General features: G+C 43.0%; 1 protein-coding gene across 3 annotated transcripts in view; it reads left to right on the forward strand.

Annotated features, from left to right (window-relative positions):
* The first annotated feature begins 2018 nt into the window (after positions 1 to 2018).
* tsc22d2 (TSC22 domain family 2) overlaps positions 2019 to 18408 on the forward strand; it is a 31825-nt gene continuing 15435 nt past the window's right edge. For 2 of the 3 annotated variants that reach the window (XM_040032157.1, XM_040032151.1), the window contains exon 1: positions 2019 to 4319. In XM_040032157.1, coding sequence (XP_039888091.1) covers positions 2773 to 4319 — 1547 coding nt within the window. In that variant the 5' untranslated portion in view covers positions 2019 to 2772. The remainder of the gene's footprint in view (positions 4320 to 18408) is intronic. The other variant, XM_040032145.1, reaches the window with a different exon arrangement.

An 18408-nucleotide genomic window follows, 5' to 3' on the forward strand; every position in this document is an offset into this window, starting at 1 on the left:
CAGCTCCACCCCCAACAAAAAAAACAAAAAACAAAACACACACAGACAAAAAAAAACTACAACACTAATTATTTGTTTCTCACAAACACTCTGTCATATAATTTGACCTCTACTAGCAATGTGATTTCCCATTAAAGGTCAACCTGCCCATGAGCCAAGTGAATCATTTCCTGTCTCATGGACACAACTGGGAATGACAATTGGCAGTCTTCCAACAACTGTGATGTATGGGAATTAATTGTTTTGACAAATGACACAACTGATCTGGACCCGTATTTTCTGTTAGGATGTGTGAGCTCATAGATTTCAGTGAGGGATAAAACTTTAAGACTGAGTGCACCTGGTAATTATCAGCTAGACGTTAATGGTGGTAAATTATTATTTTAAAAAAATTACAACCACAATCCCCCCAAAATTAGGACAGTGTGTAAAATGTAAAACAGAACACAGTGATTTTCAATTCTCATAAATCCAATGAAAAAGACACATCCAATGTTGAAACTTCCAAAACTTTAAGGAAACAATAAGGTCATTTTGAATTTGATGGCAGCAATACGTGTCAAAAAGGTTTGACAGGGCCATGTTTATCACCGTTATCACCTTTTAACAGCAGTCCATAAGCCCAAGGAGACCAGCTGATGGACTTGGATGGGAGCATATGTTGCTGTAGAACCTGTATAAGCCTTTCAGGATTGATGGGGCCTTTCCAGATGTGCGAGTTGTCAATGCTGTAGGCACTAACGCACTCCTATACCATCAGAGACACAGGCTTTTTAAAGGACTAATGATAAAATAATGAGCTTGATGGGCCCTCTTCTCTTTAGTCAGGAGGATGGAACGTCCATGTTTACTAAAATGAATTTAAAATTTTGATTCAACAGTTTTCCTTCTTTTTTGCATGATAGAGCTTTAACCTCGTTTGTGGATAGCATAACAAACACAGTGTTCACAGACAGTGATTCTGAAATTGTGTCCAAATTTGTGGAGGGGGATGTTTGCAGATTTGTGAAGTCTGTATCTGTAAGTTGCTCTTTTTATATTATGTTGCCAGATACCCTAACCTGCAGCATGTTCCTCCAGTTGTGTCTCTCAAATATCACTTTCTTTTCCAGCTTTCTGTTGCACCATCCAAAATTTTTTGAGATGTTTTGCTCCCCTCGAATTCACAATTCGCTCATATTTTCTATGAAATAGTTATATTAAATATTACATTATATGGTTTTTGAGATTAGAAAATGATTACATTGAGTTTCTATTTACATTTTACATAGCACCCTTACTTTCTTTAGAATTGGGACTGTGTGATAAAAGCTTCATGTCAACGTTTTCCAGCAGCAACAGCCTAATGTGAGATCTTCTCATGCGTATGATCTGTTTTTCACTTTTAAGTTGTAGTAACTTTTAGTCACAGATATTAATACACAGCACTAAGCTGAGTTACTTAAGCGAGCTTTGAATGATTATGATAGGCGCTCTAAGATTAATTAAATGATTCATCCATAAACAATTACCCGTCATGACTCACTGCCACGACTCTATAAAATATTAGGTATGGCTCAAAAGTACATGTGTCACGCATTATTCCCGTATAGAAACCGATTCTTGTAAAAGAGGTCAGTTTAAAGCCGTACAGCTAAAAATAAACTGTTGCTTTTTTAACTAAGACGATTTATGGGGGCGCTGTCGAATATGAAACGCTGTAATACATGGCAATACACAAAAGGTGGATTTAAAATCAGTTTGAAAACACAAAAAAACTCAAAACAGTTCAATCTAGTAACGAAACACTGGCGGAATCGTTCCGCTTCCACTGCGTGTGTGACGTCAACCGGAACTGACGACGGCAATGAACGGAGTCGTTTTTAATGTAAAAGGTTTTAACGTAAAATAAACTATAGTTTTTTTTATTTTTGGCAGGTTTAAATTAAAAGATTTGATATATTTAAAAATGTGCCTTTAATTTGTGAAATTTACTTTTAAGATATCCGAAAAGTAGTTTGACCTCCATACCCAGGATGCACTTCGGCTTGCCATCTTGTCGCGTAAGGAGAGCGGCGGGCAGGAGTTAGCTGCCCGTTAGCTCACAGCCGCCGTAGTAAAGTGGTTATCTGTCAGCTAGTTGCTAGTAGCTGCTGCCAAAAGTGAGCTGTCCCCACGGCGAGAGGCAAACTTCGCCGACTTTGGGACGTTTTCTTCCCACACTGCTGGATTATATATTATTTTTTGACAAGCCGAGGAGTTGTTTACATCATGATGTCGCACATGCTGGTGCCGAGGTAGGGGAAAGTAGCTAACATCAGATAACTTGGCTAACTGCTCAGAAGTACATATATAGCTGAGAGAGGAGAGTGGTCTGAGACACCGGGCCCGCCTCAGACTAAAGTACCGGTGGCAGCTGCTCAGCAAGAACTTTGACAAGGGCCTGTTTACAACTCCGCTGCCGGGACACAAGGAAGGCCGACCGTGTGTGTATGTGTGTGAGGGACAGTGTGTGAGAGGGAGAGAGAGGCCGGGAGGAGGAGAAGAGCTTCGGCCCGTCTGCTGCGACCGGACACCGCGGAAACGTTGCGGGACTCCTGTCGTGGTCTGGCCTCGGTTGTGACACGTTTTTTTTCCTCGGACAGGAGGGAGAAGAAAGAGGAACGGTATGGAAATGTACTGTGACGGTACATGCCTGTGTCAAATCCTTTATCTGTGAACACTTAGCAAGAGCAGTAAGCGCAGCTCTTGGTTTCATCTGGGAGCTGACAGAACTTGACGCAGTTAGTCAACATGTCGAAAATGCAGGCGAAGAAGAAAAGTTGTTTCCAGATCACGAGTGTAACGCAGGCTCAGGTGGCGGCGAACACCATCCCTGACGACGCCGAGAGCTTGGACGATCCGGACGAATCCCGGACGGAGGATGTGTCGTCGGAAATATTTGACGGCTCTCGGGGTGAACTGGGGGTGTGTGACAGGAGTTCATCCGAGGAAACCTTAAGCAATGCCGGGGAGTCTCAGGAGGGCCAGCTGCCTAACACGGGGCCTGTCAACGGGGGGCTCTCTCATAATATCAGTATGGCCTCTGGGCGTGCTACCCCACATAGTGTTGGAGGAAGTGTGGGCATGTCAGCTACAGTTCAGCCCTTTGTTTCAGGCTCAGCCACCAGTGCGGTCCCTGGTTCCACTGTATCTAGCACTGCTGCTCAGACAGCTCCCGTGAGCACCAACTTTACTTCCCGTTTCAGAGTTATCAAACTTGACCATGGTACTGGAGAGCCCTTCAGACGGGGCAGGTGGACATGTACTGAGTACTATGAGAGAGATTCAGATTCAAATATTAATCGGAGTGACAGTATAAAGTCCACTTTGACTCATGACCACAGTTTAGACCGGGACAGTGGATTAGGGGCCACTGGTAATTCTGTCTTCACTAGCAGTTCTCAGACTTTGGACACCGCCACGGAGAGTGGCTACTCTGCCTCTGTTGGGAACCCCGCCCACCCACACCCTTCAGAGTCTTGGCAGCAAGGCTACAGCTTGGCTTCTCAGATAGGAAGCGGAGCAAGTGCCTTCCAACCCACGGGGTACACAACTTCATCATCACAGCAACCATACCAGGCTCAGGTTAATATGTTGCCTGTAGCTGCTCAGACCTTCCCCTCTAACAGCTTCAATGGTGTGCACCAATCTACAATGCAGCAGAATACTTCCATGCCTGCCGCCCCACAGGCCCAGCAGTTTCCTTACTCAACTCATCAGCCCCACTTTGGCTCGAGCGCTCAGAACCTTCCCGTGACTTCCATTGCTGTAGGACCCCCAACTAGACAAGTGTCCCCACCTGTAATGACCCCTACTGGTCCTGGATCAGTGGTGCCAGGTGGAGAAGCAGCTTCAGCCCAGGGCCTACCGCTGCAAGCTGGTGGCGCACCATCTATGGTAGCCCCCTGTCAGGCCGCTGGTCAGACTCAGCCTTCAGGAGGGTTAGGCATTGCTCCTGCACCTTCCACCACCACTACCTCTCACAGCGGTGGCCATAATGTGCCTTCCACAGTGCCCAGTATAACCAACACTTCTCCGGGTGTGCCAAGTCCCGGACACCCAGGAGGACATATCCAGCTCCAGGGAGCTCACGGAGGAGCCACAGTAGGCCTTCCCACCGTCTTCAGTAACCAGCCAGATGATAGCGGACCGAATACTGATGCCCTACCTCAGCACACTGCCGGTGTGGTGCCAGAAAAAGATGGTGTGAATCCTCTCAGCGAGGGCCCCAACCCACCCTCTCCTGCTGTCAACAGCCTGTTTGGCATCCATATTACCATGGATATGGACGGGGACAGGTAAGAGAGTAAACAAATGCCTACAAGAAATTTTCATTTATTTATTTGTACTTAAAATCTAGCACTAATAGACTTCTACAGCTAGCGACTTTGTATCTGGAAGTGTGCCCTCACACTAAGCATTGTTGTTTCATTCTGGAGCAGTGTGGTCATACTCAACACTGTGTAGAACACCTCTTTCTTCATCACTGCCCAAATAAAGCATGCTGTGAATAAGTATTCAGTAGTACAAACACAAAGCAGTATTTAATTTTTTTTTTCTGAGTTATGTTTTTGAGGAAGTTTGGATTCGAGGAGTAGAGGGCAAATAAAAACGGGCGTAGATGGGAGCTAATTTCTGTCTTTGTCAGTAATGGGGCACTCACACTGGATCAAGTCCATACTGAATAGTTGTCTTTTCACCATCCCTTAAACTCCTGTTCAGCCACAGAATGTGTCTCTGCTTTTGAGTGGACGATAACGGGCTCTCGAATAAGTTGCAACACAGACAGTAGCTGTTATGCAGCCACCTCCCCAAATGTGGCTTTAAGAAAAAAAAAAAAAAAAAATCTCCTTTCTGTCGAGAGATGGTTAGCATACTCACCATGAGCAGTTTTCCCAGTCTTCCCAACCTTGTTAATGCAGACGCCTCACGTGCCTACACAGTGGGCTTCTAATGTACACGTGGTCTACTTTAGGGTCTGTCGAATGGCCTTTGCAGACCTTGAGCTGAAATGTTGCTGGTCTTTTCGACGCAGACAGTACTGCTGGAGAGGTGATGTTTGAGCCAAGAATAACCTGGATGGCGTACACACACACACACACACACACACACACACACACACACACACACACACACACGTGCATACTCTGTCCTGTATTTGTGTTGGTCTCTGTTTATTAGTGTGCTTATTGTGCATGACATAGTTAGAGCAGTAGGGTGTGTGTGTGTGTTTGAGGAGAAGAGTCCTGATTTTTATTGCCTTTAGTCCAGATACTGATGAAGCAAGTCATATTTGCTGGAGATTTTTTGTCTTAGCAGCATTAAACAAGGCTTAATATAATGAGCGGATCGCAGTGTGCGTCATCATAAAGTGCCGATTTCTTGCTGTGCATGTGCGTGAGACTGAGTGAACGAAGGTGACATCAGTGATTGTGTAGATTGTGGCAACAGGACAGGACGTGTCAAGAAGGTGGTGTGGACAGACGGGAGACACACACCTACATCACAAACACCTGTGGAAGTGATAGTAGGCACGTAAGCTGTTTGTGTGTCAGCAATGACACAGCTGACCAAATCAGCTGAACGATAGCTGCCTTCTGCTCTGTCTACTTTAAGGTCTGTTCTGAGTCGTCAATGTTGAAACATCAACTTCATTCAGTGTTGACTCATGATATTCTGATATGTTGTCTTTGTGTGCACTCGCTCTGCTCTGTGACATTGTAGCAGTACTGTGTGCTGACATAGGACCATCACAATTAGCATTACAGCAACATGGATAGTGTTACATTGATCTAATATCAAATGCTGCCCCTCTAAACCCAGGCTCAATAGGTTTAGTTAAAATTCCAGTTCAAAGATTCTCGGTTCTGCACATGACATGGGGCATATTCAACTGATGAAAAACTAGTTGAGCTCATTCGGCTACACGGGGTGACGCTTTCTGATGCTTAGAAATGTTGTTTAAAGGCTTTTTTTTTTTTTTTTCCTGCCCTGAGGTCTGACCTGAAACTGTAAGAGATGCTGTGCCCTGTTACAAGCATACAGAGTAGATGTTGACCTTTTGGTTAAAGTTCATATGTCAGTACTTCAGTCTTTCACTTTTCCTCCTTTGTTGCTGCTCGTGGCTGCAAGTGCATGTTGCTATTTATGAAACAAATATAAAATTTTATCTGTTTCACGTGCTCAGTTTTCACAGACCTCAAAACCTTTGTGAGGAGAGGTTGTGGGGAAAAACGAGTTGGGCTGCCGGTGGCATCATTTTTATGCACATCTCTTAAAGTGTCATGTTAACTTGTAACTCATAACTCTTGTAAGTCTCAGATAGAAAAGGGATTGTAAAAAAGGAAAAGTTTTTAATGAAACACACCCAGCTTGTTCTCTTCCCGTTGGGTGAACGACCGCTGTCTCGCTGAGGAATCTGTTCCAAGTTTCATTGTTCTGTTTTGAATTAGAGTGCATCACAAAAAGTGGAACAAAGCATTGTGGGGGTGGAGTTGTGAGATGACAATGATTTTCCTCCAGCTTGGAATGGTTAGTGTCTATGCTCGGCGGTCTTTGCCAAATAAAGTGATGAAGCTGCCCCGGGACAAATCGATTTCCATCAGTTGGAGCAGTTGGCTCTCAGCTCTCCCAGGAGAGGCCACCCCCCTTTTTGTAACGCCTCAGTTAGGAATGTTAATTAATAATGTGTAATTGATGACATTGTTTCAAGCGGCCCAGCAGTGGAGGCTTAATTATGCAACAGGATAAAACGCAGTCTGCAGCTAATTCTGAGACTGTTTGCCATTTTGTTGTTTCATTTTCAGGAACTGAACATAAATCAGATTGATTATGTACCTGTAGGTCATGTGATTATGCGTTTAAAAATGCCTTCTGTTTTCACGTGTTATTACTAAAAAATACTACTCCTGGTTTATTTATATCCCGGTACTTTGCCCCATGCCCTCCACTTCTTACTAGAGCCTTTTCCCTTACATCTGACTTTTCTCAGCTGCTCCCGCACAGCGTCCACCTTTCCCTGCCCGATACCGTTGTCATTTTTCTTGAGGAAGTTCAGGCAGGTCCTGTTTGTTTTCTGTTTGTCTTTTTGAAATACTGTTTTGACTCATTTTCTGTGCTAAAGTGTAGGTTTGGCTGAGATGAAGCTTCCAAAATGGTGAAAATGAAAGATTAATTACAGCTTCTGTATATTGTTGCAAGTGATTATCTTGTATGGGTGGTGATCATGCAGATTATATGGCTTTGAGACCTTTACAGAAGCAGATTGGTGGTGAGAAAGCGCACGTCCGAATCAGTCTTTACCTCAACAGACCCACAGTACAAAGTCCATGTTTTTTTTGGGGTTTTTTTTTAAAAGGGAAGAGAAGCAGTGTCATGTGTCTGACATGTTTTGCTCAGACACCTACTCTCACCAACAACATGAAAGAGCGTTTCTGTAGTGAGGACCCATCCGATCTGCAGAATCTGCCATCACGTGGTGACAGAGAGGGCAGTGCCGTAAACTGATTGTCATGACGTTGTCAGAGGTTTACATGTGGAAATGGCTTGTTTACCTTTCCTCACCTTTGTGCATATAAGCACCTTCATATTTGAGAGCTCCACACTGAGTTGTATGCGAAGAATATGAACGGCAGTAACCCAAGTGAAGGGAAATTTCCGGTCATTCTGCATGTTTGAAACAGCTACCATATAATCACACGCTTTGGTTTATAAACTTTGGGTTTCCGCCAGATTAAAAGACTGCCGCTCTTATCTGCAAAGCAAGCTGATCTACATGTGCCAACCAAAAGAGGGCAAGACAGCTGCCAGACTTTCTCAACTTCCCTGACAGTCCACTAATGTCAGCACCGTAAAGTTGCGGAAGCTCAAATATTACGCTGTGAATTTCTCCTCATTCACATTGAATGTCACACAAAGCTTTGTGAAAGGTCAGACGCACAGTGAGTTCAGTTTTAGGAGAAACTGTGATTGATCTGCCTCCAGAGGAGTTACACTCCTGCAGCATTTTAGGGGAAGAGTGATACTCAGTTAGTGGAGAGTCATTTTACTGGAAGGGGGGCAACATTTAATGCAGCTGGCATTCTTTAAAGCAGCTGCCAGCAAGAATGTGTTAACAGTGGATTGACTTAAAGCTGAGTAAGAGCTTAGCGAGTAGCTCAACGGTTAGCCTGTAATGGTTCTCAGCTGACTATTTTGTCACAAATGAGTTGTTTTGGATCTCATCTAAAGAAGAATACTTAAGCCACCTTTTCCACAGCTTCTCTCTTCCATGCCTATAATATATTGGTAACTTTTGGTAATATTTTTCCTTAAGAAAGCATGTCTACTTTCAGTTTTGATAGTCTGAATGTACATGTGTTGTAGTGCCTTACCCCCTTTGACTTGTAGTTGGAAAAGATTGAGAACAGTGTGGGATGAACAGGCAGGTTTGGGATGGTGTGTGTGTGTTGGTTGGTTTGGTTTCTATAGTGCCTGGAGACAAGGCAGCAGCTATTTTCCACAGATAGCTGACCTGCCTGAACTTCCAGGGGACATATTCCAGGACTGCTGAATGGCTGTGATTGTGGGATGCCCCGGGCTGGAGACTGAGCAAGCGGGTCTGCAACAGCTCCGTTTTTGGGCGAGACCGCTCAGCCTGCCCTCCTGTCTGTCTCCGTCTAGCGTGCCGGCTCTGTCTCTTGAAACGGAGCTGGTAACACACTCTGTCTGTTTCTAAACTGCTGATGCAGTTTTTTTGTTTGCCATAACTGTCTTTTCTGGTTTAATTAAATAACAGTGCTGTTCTTTCATCAGAAGCCTCAGGTCATACTTGGGCTTCCCTCTGCTTTTAAATTTGTGCTGGAAGTTTAGGGGTTGAGCAATCACCAGCATTTTTTACATGCTTAATAACCGACCAAATCTGGCTTTTAATCGTGCCTCCTCAAACTACCCTTACAGTGCTGATTACTGGTTTCACTAACTTGGCCAAAAATGGCCCTCTTCATGTGATGGCACAGTAAATTGATTTTAAGATTTTTTTTTTTTCTTAGGTTTTTTTTTATTTTATTTTATTTTTATAAATAAAGACTCACAGAGGTCAGTGGTGTGAGGTAAAGTGGCGGAAAAAGTTAGCATAGCAGGACCCACCCTGTTATCGCAGCAAGATGTGGTCAGGGGATCACTTCCAAATAGGATGGGTCTGCCAAGGCAAGTAAACAGCCAAGAGCCTGGTGGGCCACTGTAGCTAACTCAGTTTGTGCTGGAAGCAAAGCAATTAAATCAACCTGAGTACATTCCAGGAATGAGGACAATGTCTGTAAACCGATGGTGTTTTTTCAAATCGGAGTATAAAACAGGTTCGACTGAGTGGTTACAGTATGATAGTTATGCTTCAGCTCTTTTCAAAGGGTGGCCTTCCAGTCAACAGCTAGTCCCGGGACTAGCTGTTGACAGGTCCTCGTTGCCAGTTTGTACTTCCTACATGTGACTGATGTGTAATGTTCCAGTCCATGTTAGCGATGTCACCAGAAGCAATACTTCTGCTGTACCAATCGATACCTGAAAAAGCAAAAAAGCTGGATTGAATGTTGGCAACAATGAACTGATCCATGGTTTGATCCATGGTTTGATCCATTCAGTCCTGTAGTGTTGTGTGTTGACTGTGCGATAGCTTAGCTGCTAGCAGCAAAACTAAGCTTAGCGATGTGGCTGCAGGTTGGAGATATTTCACAGCTGCAACACTCACACATTCTGTTTGTGTGTTTGCAAAAGTGTTTTCTTAGCTACAAACGCTGAAAGTGAATCGACATGATCAGAAAGACTTCACCACATCGATGCTTTCTCTCGACGCTTGTTATTTGGTTTATATATTATATTTGGTTTAACAGTTGTTGGGAAGTTTTTAGTAACATAACGAATTCTCCCCAATTCGATTATATGACACTTTACTCCAGCTGTTTGGCAGCTCCCCATGCAAAAAGCCTATGAGAAGGAAAAGTAATTAAATTCGATTAATAGCGACTTTTCATTTTAAAACAATTTTCATTTAATTCACACAATCCTCACAGTTAGGATTACAGCTTATTAATTTAAAACTGGTATCGGATTGGTAGCTGTAGATGCCCACACCCAAGGTATTCGATTGGATTGGAAAATGCTGGATCGTTGCATCTCTGCTTAGTAATGCGTGCAGAAGGTTGGCTGACCTGTTGCTGGCTGTGAATTTACCTGATATTACACGTGCTATTTGCACATCGGTGCAGGTGGATACCATGTGGACTTTTCACCAGTCAACTTATTAGTGCAACGGCATTTGATGTGCCGATCAAACTCCGTCAGTGAAAAGCTTGTCACGTGTACAATTGTTATGTAGCAGATGATAAAATGGTTACCAGCGGTATCTGTGATTACCAAGAAACTGTATCATGGTTTGTTTTCTTGAGGTTTCTTTATTTAAAGTCTAAATGTAGTTTTGTTTTTTGTCTTTGCGACTGCTAGTGCTTTCAGTTTTAGGAAGTGAGTTTAGGCTAAGGGCCAAGAAAATCCTTTTTCCACTTTCACTGGCCGGTTCAGACCAAAATTGCATGCAACTCGGTGACCATTAGGGCACTTTTGCATGTTTAAAACGGTACTCTTTTTGACGACTGTGGCACTTCAGAGTCTTCTTCCTCAGAAGTCACCTTACTTATGTCCGACTTTGTTATCTCCATCTGTTGGGTTACGGTAAAGTAAGATATTCTGATACAAAATAGAGGAAGTGAAAGAGAGAAAAGCTTGTCAAAGTTTATTCGTGGACTGTTTCTTTGCAAGTGTCAGATGCTACGATTTTAGGGCAACTGGGCAGAACTGGTCACACAACCAAGTTTCACTTTCTTATTCTCCTTTTGATTAATTCTAAAAAAAAAAAAAAAATGCTTAAAATGAGAAATCAAAAGAGGGCAGAAGGAGAAGGAGCTTGTAATGGGGAAGGGCAGGAAGAACGAGAACATTCAAATAATTTGGGGTTAATGCAGTGGAGAGGTGATTCAGCAGTTCTGGGATAATGTCTTTTTGTGGTTCAAGGCTTTCAAGGCTGACCGCAGATCAGAGCTGTTCACGAATAGAAGCCAGTCGGCTGCAAGTATGTGGGATATAAAAGTCTTCTGCTCAGCAACAACCAGTTGCTTTAGAAAATGCGGAGCTGTGTGTCGAGCCATTCAGTCTTCTTAGAGAGAGAAGCAATGGCTGAACAACGAGGTTTTAGAGCCTCGGGCCCCGCAGAGCCCAAGATGTCTACATAGTGAGTAATGAGGATGTGTGGAAAGCATGGCAGGCAGCTGCATTTGAGTCATCCATCCTCTCAGAGCTCTCTCCTGCTTTCAGTGGGTTTAGTCTGGCTCACTGGTGCCTGTGACTCTTCACTGTTTTCTGGTCCTCCTCTGTGTATGTTGCAGTATGGCAGCGTGGGACTGACTGAAAGAGTGAAGTTCAGTTTTTAGGACGGTGCTCATGTTTGGCTGCCTCCGTGATTGTCCTTTTCAGTAACCAATCACTGCCAGTTTTTTTTCCCCCTCTCCTTAAGTCCGTCTTCTTCCCATTGAGGTATCTCGAGTGTGTAGCTATGCAGTTAGACAAATCAGTTTAAAATCTGCACCTCATTTGACCTGGACAATTTAGAAGAAAAGAAAATAAAACACGTTACAGTGGCTTCCTTTATTTTTTTGCATTTTTCCCCCCTCAAAAACACAGTTTAATCTGGTTATGTGGGTGCAGCACTGCAGTCAGTTTTGAATGATTTAGTCACAAGTTCTCTACAAGTAAGGAAGACGAGCACAACCTGCTCGAAAGGTCAGCCGAGATCACATTTCTTTTGCAAGATGAATCTTGCATCCATTTCTGTCATCAACTGAGAAACGTGCAAATTCTGTAAGAACTTCCGTTTCCTTTCATACTTTGATGTACACTTTCATATTCAGTGGCCCGCTTCCTCTGCTGTCTTCCCCCTTTTCCTTTTCTGAAGTTGAGTTTGTCTCGAGTGTCTCCTCTTGTCTGCACTATGCCGCAGTTTAAGTTTGCCCCCAACACCGAAACACCTTCTCTGATGTCTTACAATGAGCAGACTTCTGCAAGGAAACGGACGTGAGTCATTGTGGCTGGGTAGTCTGATAACCATACAGTCGCTCATTCAAACCAACATCTGAACAGATGGCACCTTGGCTTATCGCTGCATCAGGATGGATTTGTCATAAGTGCCTAAACTTGTTGTCCTCACTTAGGGAGCCTTTGCAGATTTATATCCCAGCTTCTAACAAATAACTTCCTCTAATTATCTTCAAGTATCTGCGGGTGTAGCTCAATGAAATATTTATTCTTTTCATAACGCTTTGTTGAACCTGTTGTGTCATCCCCTTATGAATCAGACTTTCTTCAGGGGGGAAAATGCAGAAATTTGTAGAAGCACTATTCACGCCCATGTTGTTTCTCCCCCCCTTTTATACTCTTTAATTGTGAGCACTAATACTTTGTTGTTTTTCTTTCTTGTTTTGAAAAACATTAATCAGTGTGAGACAGGTTGACCTCTCGGACATCACCGTGGTGAGATGGGATGACTGGTTCCTTCTGAGCTTTCACACCGTCGTGCCTTTCTACTTTAAGTCTGAGTCAGCCTCTATGTTTAACATGTTAAAATATTTCACCCACATTCTTATCAGCTGCTGCAGAGCTGTGAAACATGAATGCAGCTGACACAGCGCTGCGCTTCAAGAATCCATATTTATAGTTTCTGCACTTAAGGGCTAATCATCCTTAAAAAAAGCACTGTTTTCTGTGAACCACTCATCCAATTCATCACTTTGCCACCCCTCTAGCTCAGAGCGAGGTTAGCCAAAAAAACTCAGTACCAAACAATGGAAAATATTCAGCTACCACTTCCCGTGTTGTCAGTGGAGTGTACCACATGAAGCAAGGCAGCAGTTAAGGCCAAGAAGGGTAGTGCGTTGGGATTTTATCGCTGAACTAGTTGCTGCGAGAGACCACGAGAAGCACTGAAGGGTAGTTGTTTGATAGATCCTGCTCTATGCAGTCTGAAAAAGTAGCTTATAATGAGCATTGGCACAGTGGCAGGGGTGATCTGAAAGCTCTCTGTGTTGCAGTGCAGTCTGCAACAATTAAGTCTTTTTTTTTTTTTCATCCAGCTTTCCAGGCATTGTGAATTGCAAAAGTGCATTTTAATGTAACTGACTTTTCACTAACAAACATGATAACTTTGCACTATATTTGACATCATTGCAAAGAAGTAAAATGAACCTTTGCATTGTACCCTCCCTGTAGGAGATAAAGATCTATATCAGGTTGAGTTTACCTCAGGGCAGTAAGTGAAATGCCCACGAGACACACCCAGTGTGTGGTATTTTAAAGGAGTTGGCTGTGATTTGTCACAGGAATCTGCTACTGCTTCATCTGCATGAGGGTATGAATGCACAGACAGCTGGGGCGGTCTTGAAGAACAGGCCTTAAATCAAAGCAGCTGCACTTGCATTGGAAGTCGCTACGTGTGAGTTATTTTATTTATTTTCGGAAACAATAAAGGGAGTCAACTGCTCCCAACCCAGCTTTTATAGTCACTAAACTAAACTCAGGGAGCACTTGTCAGATAACGGTGCTCCCTGAGTCGCCCTGCTTTCCTGCTTGACCTCAGAGTTACGTGTGAGTGACAGGCCACTGTTGGTACAGAACAGCTGACGAGTCAAGACGGAAACAGAGCTGACGGCCAGTGTGGCAGAGTTCAGTAGGCCAGTGTCATGCTTCAGGAACCGATTCTACACTTTATTTAACCGGCCAAGTCAGTGAACACGAACGCAGCAAAGTGAAATTGAGCAGAAATGGTGGCTTTGTAGCTCCAGGCTGAAGCTATCGGTTGCCACCCAACTGAATAAGCCACCGCAGATTGTGAATTAGACTGACTCATCGGTGCTCATGGTAACAATTATGTGTAACTCGAGCAGAAATTAACACCCAGTGCTTACGAGAATGCTCATATCAGCGTGACATATTTTCACTAGGTTTTCTCTGACTTTTACACGTTTGCTTTGCTGAAGTGTTTTGCTGCCTGTTTTAACATTGCTAAAACCTGAACTGTGATGTTGTTCATTGAGGTCTTTCTAAGTTGAGCCACAGATGCCCCAACAAACCTCTCTTTTATTTCCTGCTTTCTGTAGCCTCCCATAAGAGAGTGGGCGGGGTTGTGCCGTCACTGCTGGGATTTTGTCGGCTACGGACGCGGGCTCGACCCCATGAAAAGGGTTACATCCCCGTTGGCCGATGAGCCGTTTGCGCTCACCGTGTTACGAGGAAAAATTCATGCAACTGCTCGGTCCGCCGTCCACTTTCCAGTATATTTGGCCCACCATCAGGTCACACCCACACAAATGTAGTTTTTGGTGACCATAAATGGGGAGATGGCGCTCCAGAGGTGGGCTCAAAGAAAAATAAGTAGCATTTCAAAACCGGGTTGCAATCCCAAGTTAGGTTTATAGAGTCTGGTTTTGTCCCTAAATTTGTATTTTTTTTTTCTAAGTTATTTAAGAAAAAAATGCATTATTAAAATAAAAAATTACGAGGCATTCATGTTTTCCTGTCACACCAGAGATTACGTGTTCTGTTAAGTTCAGTGACATAATCATAATGTAAACTGTTCTCAGAATGTTATCATTACCAAAGTATCTAAAGTCATAAATGGTGGTTACTGCTCCAAATGGTTCTTGCGTGTTTGATTTGGCAGGTCCTTTTTTCCACATGTGATAAATGGCTGTGACAGCGACCCTCCTTTATTGACAAAAGCACCGGCTGTTAAATCCCTCGTCAAGCATACATCATGAGACCAGGGAACAGCCTCTCAGATGTGACAGTATGGCGACTTTATGTCGGACTGCACAGCCAACAGGAGGCATCTTTTTTTGGGTAATCTTTTTGTAGAGTATTTTCTATTTTCTTTATTGCAGTAGACAGTTGATGGTGCTTTTGTTCAGTGTACCTGAGTTTACAATGGGACATAAGGTGTATCTGCTCCAAAAAGTTGTGAGAAAAACCTAAAGTAATGACATTTTTATTGTATTATAAAATGGATACATCATTCTTTCTTTTCTGCTTGCCTAGGTTTATGTAAAATGTACAAGTTAATAAGGAAAGGTGAAGTGTACGTTTTTTTTTTTTTTTTTTGTTTGTTTTTTTCCCCCCGACTGGCAGCAGTCAGTTGGTGTTTCTGTGACCTGATTAAGTTCGTCATTTTTGTTCACTGTTTTGAGTCAGGTAAATAAATCCAGGACAACCTGTACTTTGACAGCATGGATCATAAATTACCTCTCCTTAAATCTCAGGGCCTGTGATACTCTTTGAGGAGTCACGCAAGCAGTTCCTCGAGCTGGAAGCACTCTATGGCTTTTCACAACAGCTAATGCAGGAACAATGAGTAAACTGTAACTCTGATTGACAGAGAGTCAGATTAAGATCAAGTGTAGTCATGTGCACTTGTGATAAGTGACTTCTAAATTGATGCCTTAAGGCTGCGCAAGAGTCTTTTCACGTTTTCTAACCAAAGTCCCCAGCAGCTGAAGGTCAAATGGGCAAGAAGCTGTTTTCAGTGCTCTTTAATATTCACCTTCAGCAGCAATGCAAGTGGCAGCAGGTGAAGTAAAGCAGCGGTCCCCAACCTTTTTTGCGCCACGGACCGGTTTATGCCCGACAATATTTTCACAGACCGGCCTTTAAGGTGTTGCGGATAAATACAACAAAATAACACACGTGAAAAGACCCAGGAAAACCAAGTTAACGATAAAAACGATAACAAAATAACGCTGAAAACCGATAAAACCCATGAAAACCATACATTTCACACCTGAGCCTCAACCCTTGCGGCCCGGTACCAAACGACTCACGTACCGGTCCGAGGCCCGGGGGTTGGGACCGCTGAAGTCAAGTACAAAAACGTCATTAATTTTTGATTATTCTGCAAATTGCCAAAAGATTGAATTGTGAACTATGTTTCGTAAAGCCGAAAGTGACTTATTCATAGAGAACTCTTTTTTTTTTTTTTTTTTTTTTTTTTTTTTTTTTTTTGATACACCAGAACGATTCACTGTTACCTTGGTCATTTACATGACTAATAACGGCTTCAGTTACTCACATTAACTTTCAGTTTACTTGTCAAATGCAGCTCAGCGACAGCAACATGTATCCATTCTGCATGTGTGACTGTGACTTCAAGCACAAGAAGATTCTTTAAGGTTAAGAGAATGAAGCTGCGAGCAGTCTTCGTTTCTTCTGCAGCATTGCTGTGATGTTAACAGTGGACTGCATCACCGCTTTGGTTGTTTTTTGATTGTCACACACACAAACTGTGATGTCACCTCTGCCCCGAACCAACACCATACTCCGTATCAGTCAGCCGGCTGCAAAAATTGAGGTGCACAACTGACTGAAAGAAAACGGAACCATTCATGATGGCGACAACGGCAAACCAAAACTAAGAGGAAACAACAAATATAAAACTAGGTAATGATTCGATGCCTCCAACTAGGGCTGGGCAATATAGCCTAAAATCCATATTGCGGTAAAATTTGAAGCATGTGCGGTAACGATATATATCGCAATATATATTTTTTTCTTCTGTATAACGTATTTTCCACACTAATACGGAACACTTGAAATCCTTTAATTTTCTCAAAAATTGAGAGTGAACCTTATAATCCGGTGCGCCTTATGTATGAATCCTGGTTGGATTGTTGGAGCATTACGGCTGCCGTAGTCAGGAGCCTCACAGAGTAATCTGGGTCCAAAACTCCTCCGTTTGCAGTCTCTGCAATGCTTTTGACCAAAACCGGTGCAGCTTGATGACACCATCATTATGCGCTATCCCGGTATAGTCAAAACCTCTACCGCTGGCCAAATTCATATCGTTTCTACCATATACCATTTATACGGCCCACCCCTACCTAAACGTGCTTGTCTAATAAATAAAATGGCAAATTCTTTTTGTAAAACAATAAAAAAAAAAAAAACATTTTACACTTTACTGGAGGCACTGTGGCAAATTTAAAAATGGACAGCTTTATATTCTCATCCAATAATTACAATATTTCAGTTTCTTAAGCTCTTAATATGCTCTGCTTCACTGTGAGGCGTCAGTCAAGGGTGTAACGTGGCTGTCACAACATCTAACTAAACCTGAAATGTGAAATTAAACTGAGTTTAAAAAAAGGAGGAGAACAATAATTGTTATTTTAGTTTTTGGCATCAGGGAGAAATCCCAGAGAAACAAATAAAATGTTTGACAGAGTGGATTCATATACCAGTACATACACATGTTGCCATTGGTGGTGTTCAGGCTTGGTGCTTCCTCTATTTTGTGATAAAGGCTCCTTTTAAACTGTCACAAACTTAAATTATGACAAGCTGTTGCTTTGGTGTCTCATCTCTGAGCTGGATTACCTTCTCCCTGTGGGTGAGGCTCCTGACTACCATATCTACCTCACCTGCGCTTCTTTATTATTGTTCCTTTTTTAGGGGGGAACAGAAGTGCAATGTTCACACACCATCTCTTACCAGTTGCTGACAGTGCGGAGCCTTGTAACTGGTGTACATTTTCTTTCACTTTTACTTGCTCTTCCTCCCACAAAGGCGAGTGCCAAGTAGTCTAAAGTAGACCTGCTTTATTGAGAGAGGACCTAAAGGAGCTTGCTAGCCTTCTGCCCACTTTAAAAGAAAACAAAGTCTGTTTATTTCCTTCAAATGAGATCTAAAACAGAGTGAATGCAAAGGCAAACAAAGTCTCTATAGTCCTGTGCACTGTAATATAGTGTGTGGTATGAAAAACCAACCTTTTGCTCAGGGTAATGCTGAGAGGTGTGTGGTGACACGGTGGTTCCATATTTCCTTATAACTGCTTTCCCCCCCTTATTTTTCCCCTCTTTCTCTACTTCCTTGATTTTTGAATGACTCCCCTTCACTCATCTTCTCTTCATACCTGGCGGCCCTCTTCTTTTGTACAATGACCTAATTTTGCATGCAAAATTTTCCCCATCCCAATAAAACCAGGTATTTTGGCTCTGTCAGAGTTGATGTGACAGCTGCTGTCATGAAGTGTGTTGTTTGGGAGCTCTATAAACTGACAGTGTCTAAATACCGAAGCAGAGATGCAGAAAACTTGGGTTTACTGAGCTGCTGTTGGCTGGGAGTGGCACATATAAATCTATCAAGGGTTCGCATATGAAAACTCAGTGGTAGATCAGGCTCGACAGTAAGTAGTACAGTATACAGTAGTGGATGGTTAACCCCACTCTTCTAGTTTTGGAACTGAATTCCTAAGCCACGATGGATTTTGTTTTTAGGTCCTCCAGGGTGTTGTATATATTTAACCTGCGTAGTTTGTGATTT

The sequence above is a fragment of the Simochromis diagramma genome, unplaced genomic scaffold, assembly GCF_900408965.1.
Source record: "Simochromis diagramma unplaced genomic scaffold, fSimDia1.1 OVJJ01000334.1, whole genome shotgun sequence".
Lineage (NCBI taxonomy): Eukaryota > Metazoa > Chordata > Actinopteri > Cichliformes > Cichlidae > Simochromis > Simochromis diagramma.